At 39.2% G+C, this 17,295-nt stretch overlaps 1 protein-coding gene across 5 annotated transcripts in view; it reads right to left on the minus strand.

Annotated features, from left to right (window-relative positions):
- ARFGEF3 (ARFGEF family member 3) overlaps nucleotides 1-17,295 on the minus strand; it is a 133,824-nt gene that overhangs the window by 43,795 nt on the left and 72,734 nt on the right. For all 5 annotated transcript variants that reach the window (XM_060190386.1, XM_060190384.1, XM_060190383.1 and 2 more), the window contains 2 exons: nucleotides 8,867-9,033; nucleotides 7,657-7,822 (listed from right to left, as the gene is read on the minus strand). In XM_060190386.1, coding sequence (XP_060046369.1) covers nucleotides 7,657-7,822; nucleotides 8,867-9,033 — 333 coding nt within the window. The remainder of the gene's footprint in view (nucleotides 1-7,656; nucleotides 7,823-8,866; nucleotides 9,034-17,295) is intronic.

A 17,295-nucleotide genomic window follows, 5' to 3' on the forward strand; every position in this document is an offset into this window, starting at 1 on the left:
CAAGGTATTTGAAAATGAAAGCAGGCATGACTAGCTGGCATATAAATTCCAAAGAACCTACAGGCTCTGGGCAGTACCTTTCATCCCTACTGAAAGGAATTTGTAAAGAAAGACGGAGCCCATGTGGTAGACTGAATAAATTCCTCACAGTTCTATAGGTTCCTATTTTCCAAATGGATATAAATATCATCATAATTAGTAAAATACATATTAATAGATCACCTGACAGTGATCCTGAATGCCAACCCATCCTTTCTTCCCTCAATTCTACCTAATTCTGCAGCCAAGACACCAAAAGCCAGACAGTGACCAGGAATTTACCTGATGTGGTCAGATTTCACTGCACATCTTAAAAAACTGTTAACTATTCTTTCAGCCACCAGGTTCCAAATGCTAAGATGATGCCAACTGGGCTTCCCTGGGCAGATGACCCCACCATGTGTGCTGGTCCCCTGCTTCCCCAAAATCCTGTCCCATTAAGGAAAGAGAGAGGCATACTGGGAGTATGGATCTACCCGCCAACGCCTATGTTCAGCAGGGAAGCTGTTACAGAAGCCAGACCTTCCACCTTCTGCATCCCACAATAACCTTGGGTCCATACTCACAGAGGGTAAAGAATAGGAAAGCTATCAGAGGAGGGGCTGGGATATGGAGTTTTGGTGGTGGGAATTCTGTGGAGTTGTACCCCTCTTATCCTATGGTTTTTGCCAGTGTTGCCTTTTTATAAATAAAAATTAAAAAGAAAAAGAAAAAAATATTGGGGGAATTAATAGTCTATAGTTGAGGGTAAATACAGTTGTTGGTACATTTGTAAAGTTTCTCAGTTTGATGCAAGATACACTAACACCCCCAACATAGGTCCTCCTCTACCATCATGCACCAGGACCTGAACCTCCTCCCCTACCCACCCATTGTCACTTACTTTGGTGTAATACATGCAACACAGTCCAAGTTCTGCTTTGTGTTTCTCCTTCTATTCTTATTTTTCAACTTCTGCCTCTGAGTGAGATCCTACCATATTCATCCTTCTTTTTCTGGCTTATCTCATTTAACATGATTCTTCCTGATTTCTAAAAGTGATTCACCCCAAATTTCTCAATTGCTGGGTCTCACCTGCTAAAAACCTACTCTCACTTTGCAAGAGCTCTTAGTACTTAACATACTTATAGCTACCATACATACATACATACACACAACATATATATATATACCTACCATACAACAGATTCTGTTTCCCTATAGTACAGTCCTGCTTCAGTTCAGCTCTGTTCCAGTCAGTATGCTATGCAAGTTGTAGAACCATACTGAGCTGTATGGGGATGTATGGTACTATGGACAGTGGAGACAGCATCTGATAAGCCTGAGCTCTATGTGTCTTGTTAGCTGATATGAGATGGTAGCTCAGCTCAGAAATCAGTCTAGGTGCTCAGCTAAATTTTACCTTTTTTTTTTTTTTTTCCTACAGGGTTATTGCTGGGGCTCAGTGCCTGCACTAAGAATCTACTGTGCCTGGCAGCCATTTTACTCCATGTTTTTGTTAGACAAGACAGAGAGAAATTGAGAGGGAATTGGAAAATAGAGAAGGAAAGAGAAAGACACCTGCAGACCTGTTTTACCACTTGTGAAGCTTTCTCCTATGCAGGTGGGGAACTGGGGGCTTGAACCTGGATCCTAGAGTGGGTCCTTATGTTTCATACTGTGTGTATTTAACCCAGCATGCCACCTCCTGGCCCCCAGAAATTTTACCTTTTGAGTGCTCCCTGATCTTTACTTTTTATATTCCCGGAAAAGGCTTATAGTTTCACACTAACATGGATGTAAGTATTAAATAAATATTATTTAGTGGGACTCAAGGAGACTATAGAGTCTCATATCATGGTCAAGCCATGAATGGCTACTTTTGAAAAATACATTTTTTTGCAATATATATATATATATATTGCAAAAAATATATTTTGCAATATGTATATATGGTTTTATGAACCAGGGAAGTGGCTCAATGATAGAATGCATGCCTTGCATGTGTAATGCTCTGGGTTTAATTCCCAGTACTGCATAAAAATGATAATCCAGTGTTTTGGTCTGTCTCTGTCTCTGTTGGTCTCTCTGCCTGTCTGAAGAACAGAAGATAATGAAGCCAAATGTTGGTTCTTTGAAAGATTAAACAAAATTGACAACCCCCTGCCCAGACTCAACAAACAAAAAAGAGAGAACTCAAATTAATAGAATTGTAAACCATGGAGGAGATATCACAACTGACACCACAGAAATCCAGAGAATCCTGTAAAACTTCTATGAAGAACGATACGCCACCAAGCTAGAGAATCTGGAAGAAATGGAACAATTCCTAGAAACATATGTCCTTCCAAAACTGAACCAAGAAGAACTACAAAATCTAAATGCACCAATCACAGACAAAGAAATTGAAACCGTTATTAAGAATCTCCCCAACAACAAAAGTCCTGGACCAGAAGGCTTCACGAATTCTACAAAACTTTCAGGAAACAGTTAATACCCATACTTCTTAAGCTTTTCCATAAGATTGAAGAAACAGGAATACTCCCTTCCACCTTCTATGAAGCCAAAATCACCCTGATACCAAAAGCTAATATCACCCTAATACCAAAAGCTGATAGGGACACCACAAAAAAGGAAAACTACAGACCAATATCTCTGATGAACATAGATGCCAAAATATTAAACAAGATCTTGGCCAGCCGGATACTGCAGCACATCAAAAAGATTGTTCACCATGTCCAAGTGGGATTCATCCAGGAATGCAAGGCTGGTTCAACATCCAATCAATGTAAGTCAATCAATGTCATTCACCACATGAATAAAAGCAAAGCCAAAAACCACATGATTATCTCAATAGATGCAGAGAAAGCCTTTGACAAAATCCAACACCCATTCATGCTCAAAACTCTACAAAAAATGGGAATAGATGGGAAATTCCTCAAGATAGTGGAGTCTATATATAGCAAACCTACAGCCAACATCATACTCAATGGACAGAAGCTGAAAGCATTCCCCCTCAGATCGGGGACTATACAGGGCTGTCCACTGTCACCGTTACTATTCAACATAGTATTGGAAGTTCTTGCCATAGCAATCAGGCAAGAGAAAGAAATCAAAGGAATACAGATTGGAAGGGAAGAAGTGCTGGGAAATTGTGCCGATGCAGTCACATCTGCCATGTTGTCCCCTCAGGCTACTGCTAGTTCCCACAAGAGTTGGGACATTCTCGGAGTGCCTGTTCAGCCATGTTGTGCCCTCAGGGCATTGTCTATATCCCCGCCATATTTGGAGTGCTTTGGTTACTCCTCCCCCCTCCCATTCTCATGAGAGTTATTATCCTATCCTGGAGTGCTATGGTTACTCCTCCCCCTTCCCATTCTCATGAAAGCTACTCCTATAAAAGCCTTTCTTCTTATGCACCTCACTCTCTTGCCAGTGCTCCACTTCGGTGCTCAGATGCAGGAAAGGTTACTGCCTGAGGCGGCCATTTTCGCTACCTCCATGTGGCCCAACCTGCCTCTCTAGCACCCAACTCTGAGGTGCCAGTGCAAATAAAGATTTGTGTTTCCTCTTCGCTCCGAAAACCCTCTCTCTCTTCTCCGTGCCCCGCGCACAACAATAAAGAAGTCAAGCTCTCACTATTTGCAGATGATATGATAGTATACATAGAAAAACCTAAAGAATACAGCAGAAAACTACTGGAAGTTATTAGGCAATATAGCAAGGTGTCAGGCTAGAAAATCAATGTACAAAAATCAGTGGCATTTCTTTATGCAAACACTAAATATGAAGAAGAAGACATCCAGAAATCACTCCCATTTACTGTTTCAGCAAAATCAATCAAATACCTAGAAATAAAGTTGACCAAAGAAGTGAAAGACTTGTATACTGAAAACTATGAGTCGCTACTCAGGGAAATAGAAACTGATACCAAGATGGAAAGACATCCCATGCTCATGGATTGGAAGAATAAATATCATCAAAATGAATATTCTCCCCGGAGCCATATACAAATTTAATGCAATACCCATCACAGTTCCATCAAGCTTCTTTAAGAGAATAGAACAAACACTACAATCATTTATCTGGAACCTGAAAACACCTAGAATTGCCAAAACCATCTTGAGGAAAAGAAACAGAAATGGAGGCATCACACTCCCAGATCTTAAACTATATCATAAAGCCATCATCATCAAAACAGCATGGTACTGGAACAAAAATAGGCACACAGACCAGTGGAACAGAATTGAAAGCCCAGAAATAAGCCCCCACACCTATGGACATCTAATCTTTGATAAGGGGACCCAAAGTATTAAATGGAAGAAGGAGGCTCTCTTCAATAAATGATGCTGGGAAAACTGGGTTGTAACATGCAAAAGAATGAAATTGAACCACTTTATCTCACCAGAAACAAAAAAAATCAACTCCAAATGGATCAACGACCTGGATGTTAGACCAGAAACAATCAAATACTTAGAGGAAAACATTAGTAAAACACTTGCCCACCTACACCTCAAGGACATCTTTGCTGAAATAAACCCAATTGTAAGAAAGACTAAAATAGAAACAAACCAATGGGACTACATCAAATTGAAAAGCTTCTGCACATCCAAAGAAACTATTAAACAAAGAGACCTTTCACAGAATGGGAGAAGATCTTCACATGCCATACATCAGACAAGAAACTAATCACCAAAATATATAAAGAGCTCAGCAAACTTAGCACCAAAAAAGCAAATGACCCCATCCAAAAATGGGCAGAGAATATGAACAAAACATTCACCTAGAGGAGATCCAAAAGGCTAACAAACATATGAAAAACTGCTCTAGGTCACTTATTGTCAGAGAAATGCAAATTAAGACAACATTGAGATACCACCTCACCCCTGTAAGAATGGCATACATCAAAAAGGACAGCAGCAACAAATGCTGGAGAGGCTGTGGGGACAGAGGAACCCTTTTACATTGCTGGTGGGAATGTAAATTGCCTCTGTGGAGAGCAGTCTGGAAAACTCTCAGAAGGCTAGACATGGACTTTCCATATGATCCAGTAATTCCTCTCCTGGGCTTATACCCCAAGGACTCCATAACACCCAACCAAAAAGAGGTGTGTACTCCTATATTCATAGCAGCACAATTCATAATAGCTAAAACCTGGAAGCAAACCAGGTGCCCAACAACAGATGAGTGGCTGAGAAAGCTGTACAGCTATCAAGAACAATGAACCCACCTTCTCTGACCCATCTTGGACAGAGCTAGAAGGAATTATGTTAAGTGAGCTAAGTCAGAAAGATAAAGATGAGTATGGGATGATCCCACTCATCAACAGAAGTTGAGAAAGAAGATCTGAACGGGAAACTAAAAGCAGGATTTGACTAAATTGTAAGTAGGGCACCGAAGTAAAAACCCTGTGGTGAGGGGTAGACATGCAGCTTCCTGGGCCGGTGGAGGGTGGGGGTGGGTGGCTGGGATGGGACATAGTCTTTTGGTGATGAGAATGGTGTTTATGTACACTCCTAGTAAAGTGTAGTCATATAAATCACTAGTTAATTAATATGAGGGGGAAAATTTATTGTATGTCTCGAAGTTTTTCAACAAAGACTAAGTCTTTTTAATATATAGGCTGTGTATTTGATATGCAGACTGTCTCAAAAACCTAGACCAAGTAGATCAGAAGCAACCAATGGCACAGCTACATACAAGATACTGGATACTATACAGCAAACTGTAACAAAAGGACTTTTCAAAGTTAACCCAATTACCAAATAATGTGATGATAACATTAACTATCCATTGTGTTTTTGAACCCTAAGACAGCAGGAACCTCACATCTCCACTAGAGAGCCTATATTTCCCCCAGTCCTGGAACTTTAGGATAGGGCCCACTTTCCCGCATGCCTCTCCCAATCCATATAAAATAATATTGCATCTGCCGATCGCAACCTAATCAATGCAACGATTGCCACCTCAACACATTTCAGCTCAGACTGTCCAGAGACTTCAGGTGTGGAATGACAACCCTTCAGCTTCATTACTCGGGTGACACCTTTCCTTTCATAGTATTCTCTAATTCCATCCCAGGTGGTTCACTTTCTAACAAAGTCCCAAAACCTAGATATAGACCAGGTTCTGTGAGAGAGAGCATATGTTCACACTTATCCATAAACTAGTGCAAAATATATACCTGAAAGGAGAAGTACACTAGAGTTTGCAGCGAGTACCGATCCTAAGACTTCCTCTCCACTATTCCAACCTTTGGGTCCATGACTGCTCAACAATTTGTTTGGCTTTGTATGTTAACTCTCTTTTCAGCCACCAGGTTCCAGATGCCATCAGGATGCCGGCCAGGCTTCCCTAGACTGAAGACCCCACCAATGTGCCCTGGAGCTCTGCTTCCCCAGAGACCCACCCTACTAGGGGAAAAGAGAGGTAGACTGGGAGTATGGACTGACCAGTCAACATCCATGTTCAGTGGGGAAGCAATTACAGAAGCCAGACCTTCCACCTGTGGCAACCCACAACGACCCTGGGTCCATGCTCCCAGAGGGATAGAGAATGGGAAAGCTATCAGGGGAGGGCATATGGAGATTGGGTGGTGGGAATTGTGTGGAGATGTAACCCTCCTACCCTATGGTTTTGTTAATTTATCCTTTCTTAAATAAAAAATAAGTTAAAAAATTAAAAAAAAATTTGCAATATATATATATATATATATATATATTGCAAGAAATATATTTTGCAATATATATATGGTTTTATGAACCAGGGAAGTGGCTCAATGATAGAACGCATGCCTTGCATGTGTAATGCTCTGGGTTTAATTCCCAGTACTGCATAAAAATGATAATCCAGTGTTTTGATCTCTCTGTCTCTGTCTCTGTTGGTGTCTCTGCCTGTCCGTCTCTCTTAAACATACCACACATTTAATTTTGGCCTGGGAGGTGGTACAGTGGCTAGAACTTTTAACTTAAAATCACGGGGTCCTAAAAAAAAGTCATGAGGTCCTGAGTGCAATACCTAGTATCACATTTACCAGAGTAGTACTCTAGTTTCCTCCATACTTTTCTCTATGTCCTCATGTGATATTTCTAATAGTTAACAGGGTTTTCAAATTCTGGATACTGAAAATAAAGATGCTGTGAAGCTATCTGGCATTATGACATTATTTTAAATCCTGTCACAGCTGGGCAGGGAAGAAAGGACGTTTAGAACAGAAAGTGGGAAGGAAGTCAAGTTTAAGATCAATCATTTTACATTACTGGAAAATTCCCAAGAGCATTGAATATTTAGGGTCTCTATTAGCACAATTTATATTAGTTTCCAGAAGTCATTCTGGGCTTTAAGCCCACATACTACTTTATATTTCAGAAGAGGCTTATAGTTTCATACTAATAGACATAAATGCTAAGTAAGTCTTATCTAATGGGAGTTGTTAAACCTACAGAGTCTCACATAGAGAAAGAATAATCTCGGAGGTCGATTCATGATCTTTCCATGGTACTGTTACTTATTTCCAAGGAAGTTTTGTGGATGGTTTCATGGACTGCTTAAAAGTCTTTCCTTCTTTAAGAAAGACATTTAGAGTATGAACCCCTTTACCTTACTGAGGGTCATAGAATTATGTAATAAGTCACTGACCAGTCAACATGGTGATGAGAGGAAGACTGTTATCTTCTAGACTGCCCCAGTAGCCAGCTTCTCCAAGCATGTTTCTCTCAAGCACCTGATGGTAGAGCTCCTCAATCCAGGCCTGGGAGAAGACCATCAGCACCCCGCTGGTCTGGACCTGCTTTGTAAATTCTTTCTACAAAAACCACATAAGGAAGCAATCAAACAAGATCCCCTGCAAAATAAATGCTTCTGCTCCTCCACTGCCTTCTCACTATACACTCCTGAACTAAGTCTTACAGGGAAAAAAATCTTACAGGGAAAAAAATCTCACTGATTATAGGGAGTAGGCAGAGACAGAGGACAAAACTGAGGAGCAGAAATTCTAAGTTTTAGGCTATACCGTTAACTTACACTATCTTTGTAAGATACCCTGCAGAGGAACAGAGATGCTGCACTTTAGAGTTTTTACTCTTTGATGTGTGGAAGCTTAGAAATTGCTCAGAAATCTTGAGCAGATAATCTTTTCCTCCTGTTCCACCAGCAACAGAGATAGAATGTGCCCCTGAAAAGAACATGTTTCAAGAGATACTTGACTTATACTCATGTAACTAAAACTTACCTTTGAGAATTTACAATTTATCAAACAAATGATTATCAATTCCATTAATGCCCTAAGCATGAATGTGGCTTGCTATGGCAAAGCAACCAATCAAAAGATAGTCTCTATCATTCTCATGCCATACCTGATAGAAGGTACTTTATTATTAATAAGTAGGCTTAACTTCAGGTAATGAGCAACTGTGAATACATATGAAACACAATGAAGGACTTTTGTTAACAGTGCACATTCATTTCATAAAAGGGGAGACTGTTCCCTGAATTCTGTTGTTACTTAACATTGCTAATCATGTGTTTCTGAACAAACATGTGAACTATTTACTAATGCCACTGGAAACAATTACTAGGTCACTGGCAGGCAGCTATTTCCAGGCACATAGGATCTTACCTATCTGGAAAATGTAAGTAAGCAGTACTGTCCAAGCACCCTACAAATTGCATTTGTGTTCTTTGCATCAGATTGCTTTTCTCTTTCTATTCTTCATGAACCCACATGTATAGCCTACCTCGGAGCAGTGTAGAAAAGAACACATTGCACCATCTTGCTTTGGGTATGGATGTCAGCTAGCCAATCCTGAGAGTAACCACTGGGATGTCCAAGTGGAGACTGTACACTCACCATCATACTAGATGCCAGTGGGGGCCGCTTCCTGTAGTAGTCACCATGGGAGAGCTTCAGGTTGAGGAGCAGAGCACAGTATGCAGCCGTGTACAGACTGTCTGCATTAATTAGTATCTGCAAGCTGAGGCTGCTGTTGCCATCAAACCCAGGGGAGTGCATCATGCCTATGGATGGAGTCAAGAGACTTCTGAGGATGCAAACAATATACTTGAAAGATCTACCTAAGGAAAAGCAGGAGCCAATGCTACAATCCCAGAGATAGAAGTTTGTTTTTTTTTTTTTTTTTTTCTACCAGGGTTAGTCTGGGGCTTAGTGGCTGCACAGCCCCATAGTTCCTGGAAGCCAGTTTTCCACCCTCTTTTCCCTCCTTTCCTTAATCTCTTTCTTTCTCTTGACAAAGGCGAGACACAGAGGTAGAGTGAGACACACCTGCAGCACTGCTCTACTGCTTGCAAAGTTTCTACCTCATAGGTGGGGCTGGTGGCTTGAACCTGGGTCCTCATGCATGGCAACATGTATGCTCTACTGGATAAGCCACTATGTGATCCCCCATATGCATTTATAAAATATTGATGTAAAGGAAAAAAGGCCACCCATGAATGTTATTAGGGATAGATACCAGAGCTGGGTGGGGAAGGGCCATTGACCTGGGCAAATCTTGAGCTATTATTCACCAGATACTTAGGTAAAATCATTTAATACTTTTTCTATATTTGGGAGCTACTCTCTTCCCTAATACAGCTATCATCCTTTTTCCAACTACAAAACCATCTCCCCAAATAATTCCTTGGGTCATCTGCATATCAGATGTCAAAGGCAAAAATTAGTAAGGTCATGGGCCCTTTAGAATATACCTAAAATAGTCCTGTTAGCTTTTTCCAAAATGGAGACCCCAAAATCTTCATCTGCAATATTCCTGCCTTTAGGTTCATGATTAGTTGACAATTTGTTCTGATTTATATCTTAATTCTTTTTAGCCACCAGGTTCCAGATGCTATCATGATGCCAACCGGACTTCCCTGGGCAGACAACCCCACCAATGTGTCCTGGAGCCCTGCCTCCCCAGAGTCCTGCCCCACTAGGGAAAGAGAGAGAGAGGGGCTGGGAGTATGGATCGACTTGCCAATGGCCATGTTTAGCAAGGAAGCAATTCCAGAAGCCAGACCTTCCACCTTCTGCACTCCATAATGATCCTGGGTCCATACTCCCAGAGGGATAAAGAACAGGAAATCTTTCAAGGGAGGGGACTGGATACAGAGTTCTGGTGGTGGGAATTGTGTGGAATTGTACCCCTCCTATCCTATTGTCTTGTCAATATTTCCACTTTATAAATAAAAAATTTAAAAAAATAATAAGGATAAAAATCATTTAGTAAGCTTCAGTTTTTTACTAAGAAATAGAACAATTGACAATGTCTATCTCTTGCCCAAACTCTAACACAGAATATAATAAATCTATGATTTACTTTGCTCTTTCCTTCCCCACTGCCACTTAAATCCTGTTTACTGTTATTTTACCACAAGCTACAAACTGCTGACCTCATGCTCTTTGCCTCTGCTTTTGTCACTTTCCAGAAAGATCTCCCAACTTCAATAAATGATATTCCATTAATTCTTTCATATCTCTACTCAATGTCAGCTTTTCAACCTTTTAATTCTACGTAAGCTAGTATCTCCACTACCACCACCCCCACCTACCATCTGTAATAGTCTTCCTTCTCATTCTGGATTTTCATTCCCAAATGATATTTTACCTATTCAGAATTGATATATATTGGATTACTGCTTTTCATCACTAATATTATCTACTATTATGCAAAATATGTTAGAGGGTGCAACCAGTTGTTCATTTATAGTAACTAGTACATAGAACAGTGCTGGACATATACTAGATCACTAACAACACTTGTTGAGCGGGAGTTGGGTGGTAGTGCAGTGTGTTAAGTGCACGTGTCACCAAGCGCAAGGACCAATGTAAGGATCCCAGTTCAAGCCCCTGGCTCCCCACCTGCAGGGGAGTCTCTTCACAGGTGGTGAAGCAGGTCTGTAGGTATCAATCTTTCTCTGCCCCTCTCTGTCTTTCTCTCCTCTTTTCATTCCTCTCTGTCCTATCCAACAACGATGATATCAATAACAACAACAATAACTACAACAACAATAAAAAACAAGGGCAACAAAAGGGAAAATAAATAAATATAAAAAATTTAAAAAGAGGGAGTCGGGCTGTAGCACAGCGGGTTAAGCGCAGGTGGCGCAAAGCACAAGGACCAGCATAAGGATCCCAGTTCGAACCCCGGCTCCCCACCTGCAGGGGAGTCGCTTCACTGGCGGTGAAGCAGGTCTGCAGGTGTCTATCTTTCTCTCCTCCTCTCTGTCTTCCCCTCCTCTGTCCATTTCTCTCTGTCCTATCCAACAACGGCAACAACAATAATAACTACAACAATAAAACAACAAGAGCAACAAAAGGGAATAAATAAATAAAATAATAAATATAAAAAAAATTAAAAAAGAAAAAAGCACTTGTTTAACAAATGAATAAGAACATATAAATGACTATGCTATATGAACTAGATGGAATAGTGCAGCGACACATAACTCATACTATTTCTAATAGTAAATTAAAATAGTTCAAACATAAAAACCATTGTTTTATATACTTTAGATAGGTGAATTTATCTCATATCATTGAGTATTGTTAGGTCCTTTCAGGTATCTTATATAGTTCTGTTGTAATTGGAAGGATATAGTTAAAGTATTAAATGGAAAAGACCTATAGCCAAATACACTATGTAAGGAGGTTATCATTCAGGCTGGAGGGAAAGATAAAGAGCTTCTCAAACAATTATCAGTTGAAAGAATTTATTATCACCAAACCAACCCTGCAAAAATATTAAATGAACTTTGAAAATGAACTTTGATAACTGAAAAAAGAAACCCAACTCAAATAAATAGAAAAATGGCAATGAGTTATTCTAAATCAGTAATTTTACCAAATGTCAATTAACTCAACTCACTAATTAAAAGATGTAAAGTGATGGTGTGAATCAAGAAAACCCAACCATTTTATTTGTTATATATCCGAGTTCCACTTGAGCTCTAATGATAAACACTTTCATCATAATAAAGATTTTGCTGTGTACATATATTTTGATAATTTACCTTCATTTTCATTTGTTTTCAGGAATTATGGAAAACAATAATGTAGGCAAATGGTAACCTAAAAAAGGCAGGACAGTCAGGGAGTGGGGTGGTAGCGCAGTGGGTTAAGTGCACATGGTGTTAAGCACAAGGACTCGTGTAAGGACCCTTGGCTCCCCACCTGCAGGGGCGTCACTTTGCAAGTGGTGAAGCAGGTCTGCAGGTGTCTATCTTTCTCTCCCCCCTCTGTCTTTCCCTCGTCTCTCAATTTCTCTCTGTCCTAACCAACAACAATGACATCAATAACAACAATAATAACTGCAACAAAAGGGGGGGGAAAGGCCTCCAAGAGCAATGGATTCGTAGTGTAGGCACTGAGCCCCAGCAATAACCCTGGAGATAAACAAAACAAAACAAAACAAAACAAAACCCAGGACATTCACAGTTGTAATGAAATACATAAATTTTAAGCTGAAAAAGGTAATAAGAGATAGAAATACACATTGTGTAATGTTTATGGGACTAATCAGAAGACTTGGCACTTATATAGATGCACCAAAGGAGTGTCAAAAAACATAAACTATTTTAAAAATATTTTTATTTAAATAATAAGAAAAAAAATTATATGAGAGAAAGAAGAAAAGAGAAACCACAGCACCACTCCAGAACATGTGATGTTGGGGACAGAACTGCAAGTACTAGATCTGCAACTCCTGTACTCTTATCAACCTGTCTATGTCCCTGGCTGCTAACACAACTATTACTAGTTGAAGAGAGACACTGACAACAACAGACTAGTAGCAACATGCCTTAATATGCCACTCAAATCAGTGGATAAGTCAACTAGACCAAAAAAACAAACAAACAAAAAAACAATAAAAAAACCAAACAATAAAAACACCACCAACAAAACAGAACAGTAAGCAAACAATAGGTTTTAATTGGGAGTAATAAGATGTTTAAAAGGTTCTCACCCCAAAATGCCAAATGCACATCCATACTTAGTGCTTATAGGACATTTTCAAAGATATTTCACATTGTGGAACACAGTTGTCAAAAAGAAGACTGGAATCATATATATATGATCAGGTATATATTTTTTGAACTGTAATGGAATATAAGTAGAAGTCACCCACAAAAAGAAAGCTGGGAGTAAACCCTCAAATATATGGAGACAAAACAACATGTTCCTAAATAACTATTGGGCCAATGAGAAAACCAAAGAAGAACAAAAAATAATTCCTGAAAACAAATAGAAATGAAGATGATTATCAAAATGTATGTACATAGAAAAATATTTATTATTATGAAAGTTTAGAGAAATTCAGTTTTACATCAGGAAACAAAAAGATACCCAATAAACAAATCTCACACCTAAAAGAAACTAGAAAAGAAACATGAAACTTAAAGCCAGCATGAAGAAACAAAAATATAGCAGAAATAAATGTAACAGAAATTTAAAAAGATGATAAACCAGTCAGTGAAACTAAGAGCTGGTTAAAGGGATAAATGAAATTGACAAACACTTAACTAGACCCAATAAGAAAAACAGAAACCTTAGTAAACAGGACTGTAAGTGAAAGGGAAGACATTATAATAGATGCCTTAGAAATATGGTAGATCAAAGAGACTTTATGTCACTAAATTGAAGTACCTAGAAGAAATGTAAAAACTCTTAGAAGCCTACAACCTCCTTAAACTGAATCAGGAGGAAATAGAAAACTTGAATAGAATAATTACTAGTAAGGATTTTTTTTTTTAAATTATCACCAGAGTTTCACAGAAGAGACCTCTATGTTGACACATCCTCCAGTGTGTTGAAGGCTAGGCTTAAACTGGGTCACATGCATGGCAGATCAGTTCCACTACATAAGTGAGCTATTTTGCCAGCCAACTTGTAAGGGAAAAAAAAAAACCCCAAAAACAAACAAACAAACAAAAAAAACAACAAAACCTTTGAGCTCATCAGAAATTGAGAACTGAACAAAGACAATGTATCAAAAAAGACACACAGATGTCCTGCAAACACATAAAAATTTGTTGATTATCCAGAAGGATGAATATGGGATGATCTCACTCTCAGGCATAAGTTGAAAAGTAAGATCAGAAAACACAAATAGAACCTGAACTGGAATTGGCATGTTGCACCAAAGTAAAAGGTGTGTGTGTGTGTGTGTGTGTGTGTGTGTGTATAGAATACAGGTCCAAAAAGGATGACAGAGGACCTAGTGGGGGTTGTACTGTTATATGGAAAACTGGGAAATGTTATGCATGTAGAAACTATTGTATTTACTGTTGAATGTAAAACATTAATTCCCCAATAAAGGAATTAAAAAAAGAAAATTTGCTGATTATCATTTGTTATGAGGGAAATGCAAAGCAATCAATGAACTATTACCTCACATCAGTGAGAATGATGTATATTAAAAAGGTGAGAAATAACAAGTACTAGTGATGGTGTGAAGAATAAAGAACTATTGTATACTTATGGTAAGAATGCTACTGATTCAATCCATATGGAAAATAGAATGGAGGTTTCTTAGAAAACTGAAAATGATGATACCACATGACCCAGCAAGTCCATCCCATGGTACCTATTCTAAGAGCACATGAAGAACACATGTCTCCAAAACATCTATATACATATCCATGTTCATTGCAGCACTACTTCCAATAGCCAAGAGATAGAATCAACCAAAGTTGAGTTGACTAATAAGATGGGGTATATATAAATAATAGAATATTACTCAGAGATCAGAAAAAATAAAATCTTTTTTTCCCTGCGTGTGTGTGTTTTCCCACCTGCCTGATCTCCCTCTGGCTGATATTTGTAGTGAGGATTGAACCTAGGACGTTGAAACCTCAGGCAAGAAAGTTTTGCACAACCACTATGCTAATTCCCTAGCCCTCAAAAAGATGAGATCTTAGCCTTTGCTACAATGTGGATGAAACTTCAGGCTATTATGCTAAGCAAAATAACTCATAAAGAGGAAGAAATACCAGGTTATCTCACTTCCATGTGATATAAAGAAACACACCACAGAAACAAAGTCTAATGGATGCAGTCCCTTAGACTCTGACTGCAGAATTGAGGTTACCAAAGGATGGGGGAAGAATGTAAGGAAAAGGAGATCTTGTCACTTTGGTGGTGGATGTGGTATGATGTGACAACACAAACCAGATAAATATGTAAAACTCACCCATCAAATACGCAGCTTTGTTAACCACTACCACTATGCAAATTTTAAAAAGAATATGTAAGAATAAATGGCTTAAAACATACACATATATGTATAAAGAGAGAGACTGGAGATACACACACACACACACACACACACACACACGGTGGGGGGGTACCACAAAATAGTTCATTAGGATGTTATGCTCCTTTGCCAAGTACAGAAGCCAAATTTGATCCCAGTCCTTACTGCACTGAAGAAAGTTTTTGTGCCGTGGCTTCCTTCTCTATCTCACTGCCTCTCTGAAGAAGTCAGACTGGAGCAATGAAGCTTCACAGATGGGGAAAAAAACAAAGAAAATAACAAAACTACAGCTACATATTTTCTGATCACTGTTCTTTTCTAAACATAATTTTATACTTAATAGAGTTTTCATTTTAAAAGGCTCCTTGTGTTTTATATAAAAGAACTGCAACAAACCAACTCATTCTCCAGATATGAGATATAGATGGAAATCTTTTTATATGCTAATTCAACCACAAGAGATTTGGTACCTTGTTCAGAGACAGCTTAGGCCGATTAAAAAAGAAACAAAAAAAACTGAGTTAGTTTCTCATCTAACCTATGTTAGCCCCAGCACTACTGATACTTTTAAGGCTGATTTAGGGATGCAGTTGTAATTCCTAAATCCTAGCTAATTCTAACTATAGATTTACCAATTATACACATTCTGCAGACCATGTCTAAAATTATATTTTAATCAAAAGTATGTCTCATATGAAATGCAAACATTTTCAAGAATTATCTGTCACATAAATGGAAAATACACATTTGTGACAGGAATATATACTTTTATTCCTCTGAATTTCTAAATGAATGTTAGTTAAGAAGACACAGCCCAAAGAGGCATTAGAAGTTGAAATATGGGGGCGGGGGGCTGGGTGGTAGCGCACTGAGTTAAGCGCACACAGTGCTAAGTGCAAGGACCCGCGCAAGGATCTAGGTTAGCTGCCTGGCTCCTCACCTGCGGGCGCCAAGGGGGGGACGGGGGGGGGGGGGGAGTTGGCTCACAAGCGATAAAGTAGGTGTGCAGGTGACTATATTCCTCTTTCCCCCTCTGTCTTCCCCTCCTCTCTCGATTTCTCTGTCTTATCCAACAATAATAATAATAAGGGCAACAAAAATGGGGAAAAAAGCTGAAATATAGCAGATTACTGCTATATTTGAAATAGCAAAGATATTTTGAAGAGTAAGTACATATACTATTTCATTAAAAACACAGTCGCGGGGCCAGGTGGTGGCCCATCTGGTTGAGCTCACAGGTCACAATGTATAAGGACCCAGGTTCGCGCCCCCGGTCCCCACCTGCAGGGGGAAAGCTTCACAAGTGGTGAAGCTGGGCTGCAGGTGTCTCTCTGTCTCTCACCCTCTCTATCCCTGCCTTCCCTCTTGATTTCTGACGGTCTCTATCCAAGAAATAAAGGTAAAAAAATAAAAAAAATAAAAAAATAGTCCCTAGTCAAAAGTTATGCCATGTCTTATAAAGTTCTATAAGAATTTGGTTCTGTCTTAACTTTTATTGAGAGCAATTTTGTAGTGATGAGTCATAGTAGGTTTGTAAATGGAAGGTCATATTAAGACTAGGATTTTTTTGTTATTGTTATCTATTTTATGAATTTTAATTAATTCATTTAAAAACGGAGACACTAACAAAACCATAGGACATGAGGGGTACAACTCCACACAATTCCCACCACCAGATCTCCGTATTCCATCCCCTCCCCTGATAGCTTTCCTATTTTTTATCCCTCTGGGAGTATGGACCCAAGGTCATTGTGGGATGAAGAAGGTGGAAGGTCTGGCTTCTGTAATTGCTTCCCTGCTGAAGGACAAGGATTTAAAATGTCATCTATGGTTAGGATGTAGCCAGAGTCCAGGTCTTTGTGGTTTATATGCTCATTATTCTAAGGCCAGTGAAACAGTTCTTTGATTGTGTGTTTTGCCATGTATGCAATTTAGGTTAGAATCTAGCACCTCCTGCACTGAAAAATGCAGTGTTCTCTTTCACTTTCTATCTTTAAAAAAATGTTCAGGGGGTCCGGCGGCAGCA

This window comes from Erinaceus europaeus, chromosome 4 (genome assembly GCF_950295315.1).
Source record: "Erinaceus europaeus chromosome 4, mEriEur2.1, whole genome shotgun sequence".
NCBI classification, from domain to species: Eukaryota; Metazoa; Chordata; class Mammalia; order Eulipotyphla; family Erinaceidae; genus Erinaceus; species Erinaceus europaeus.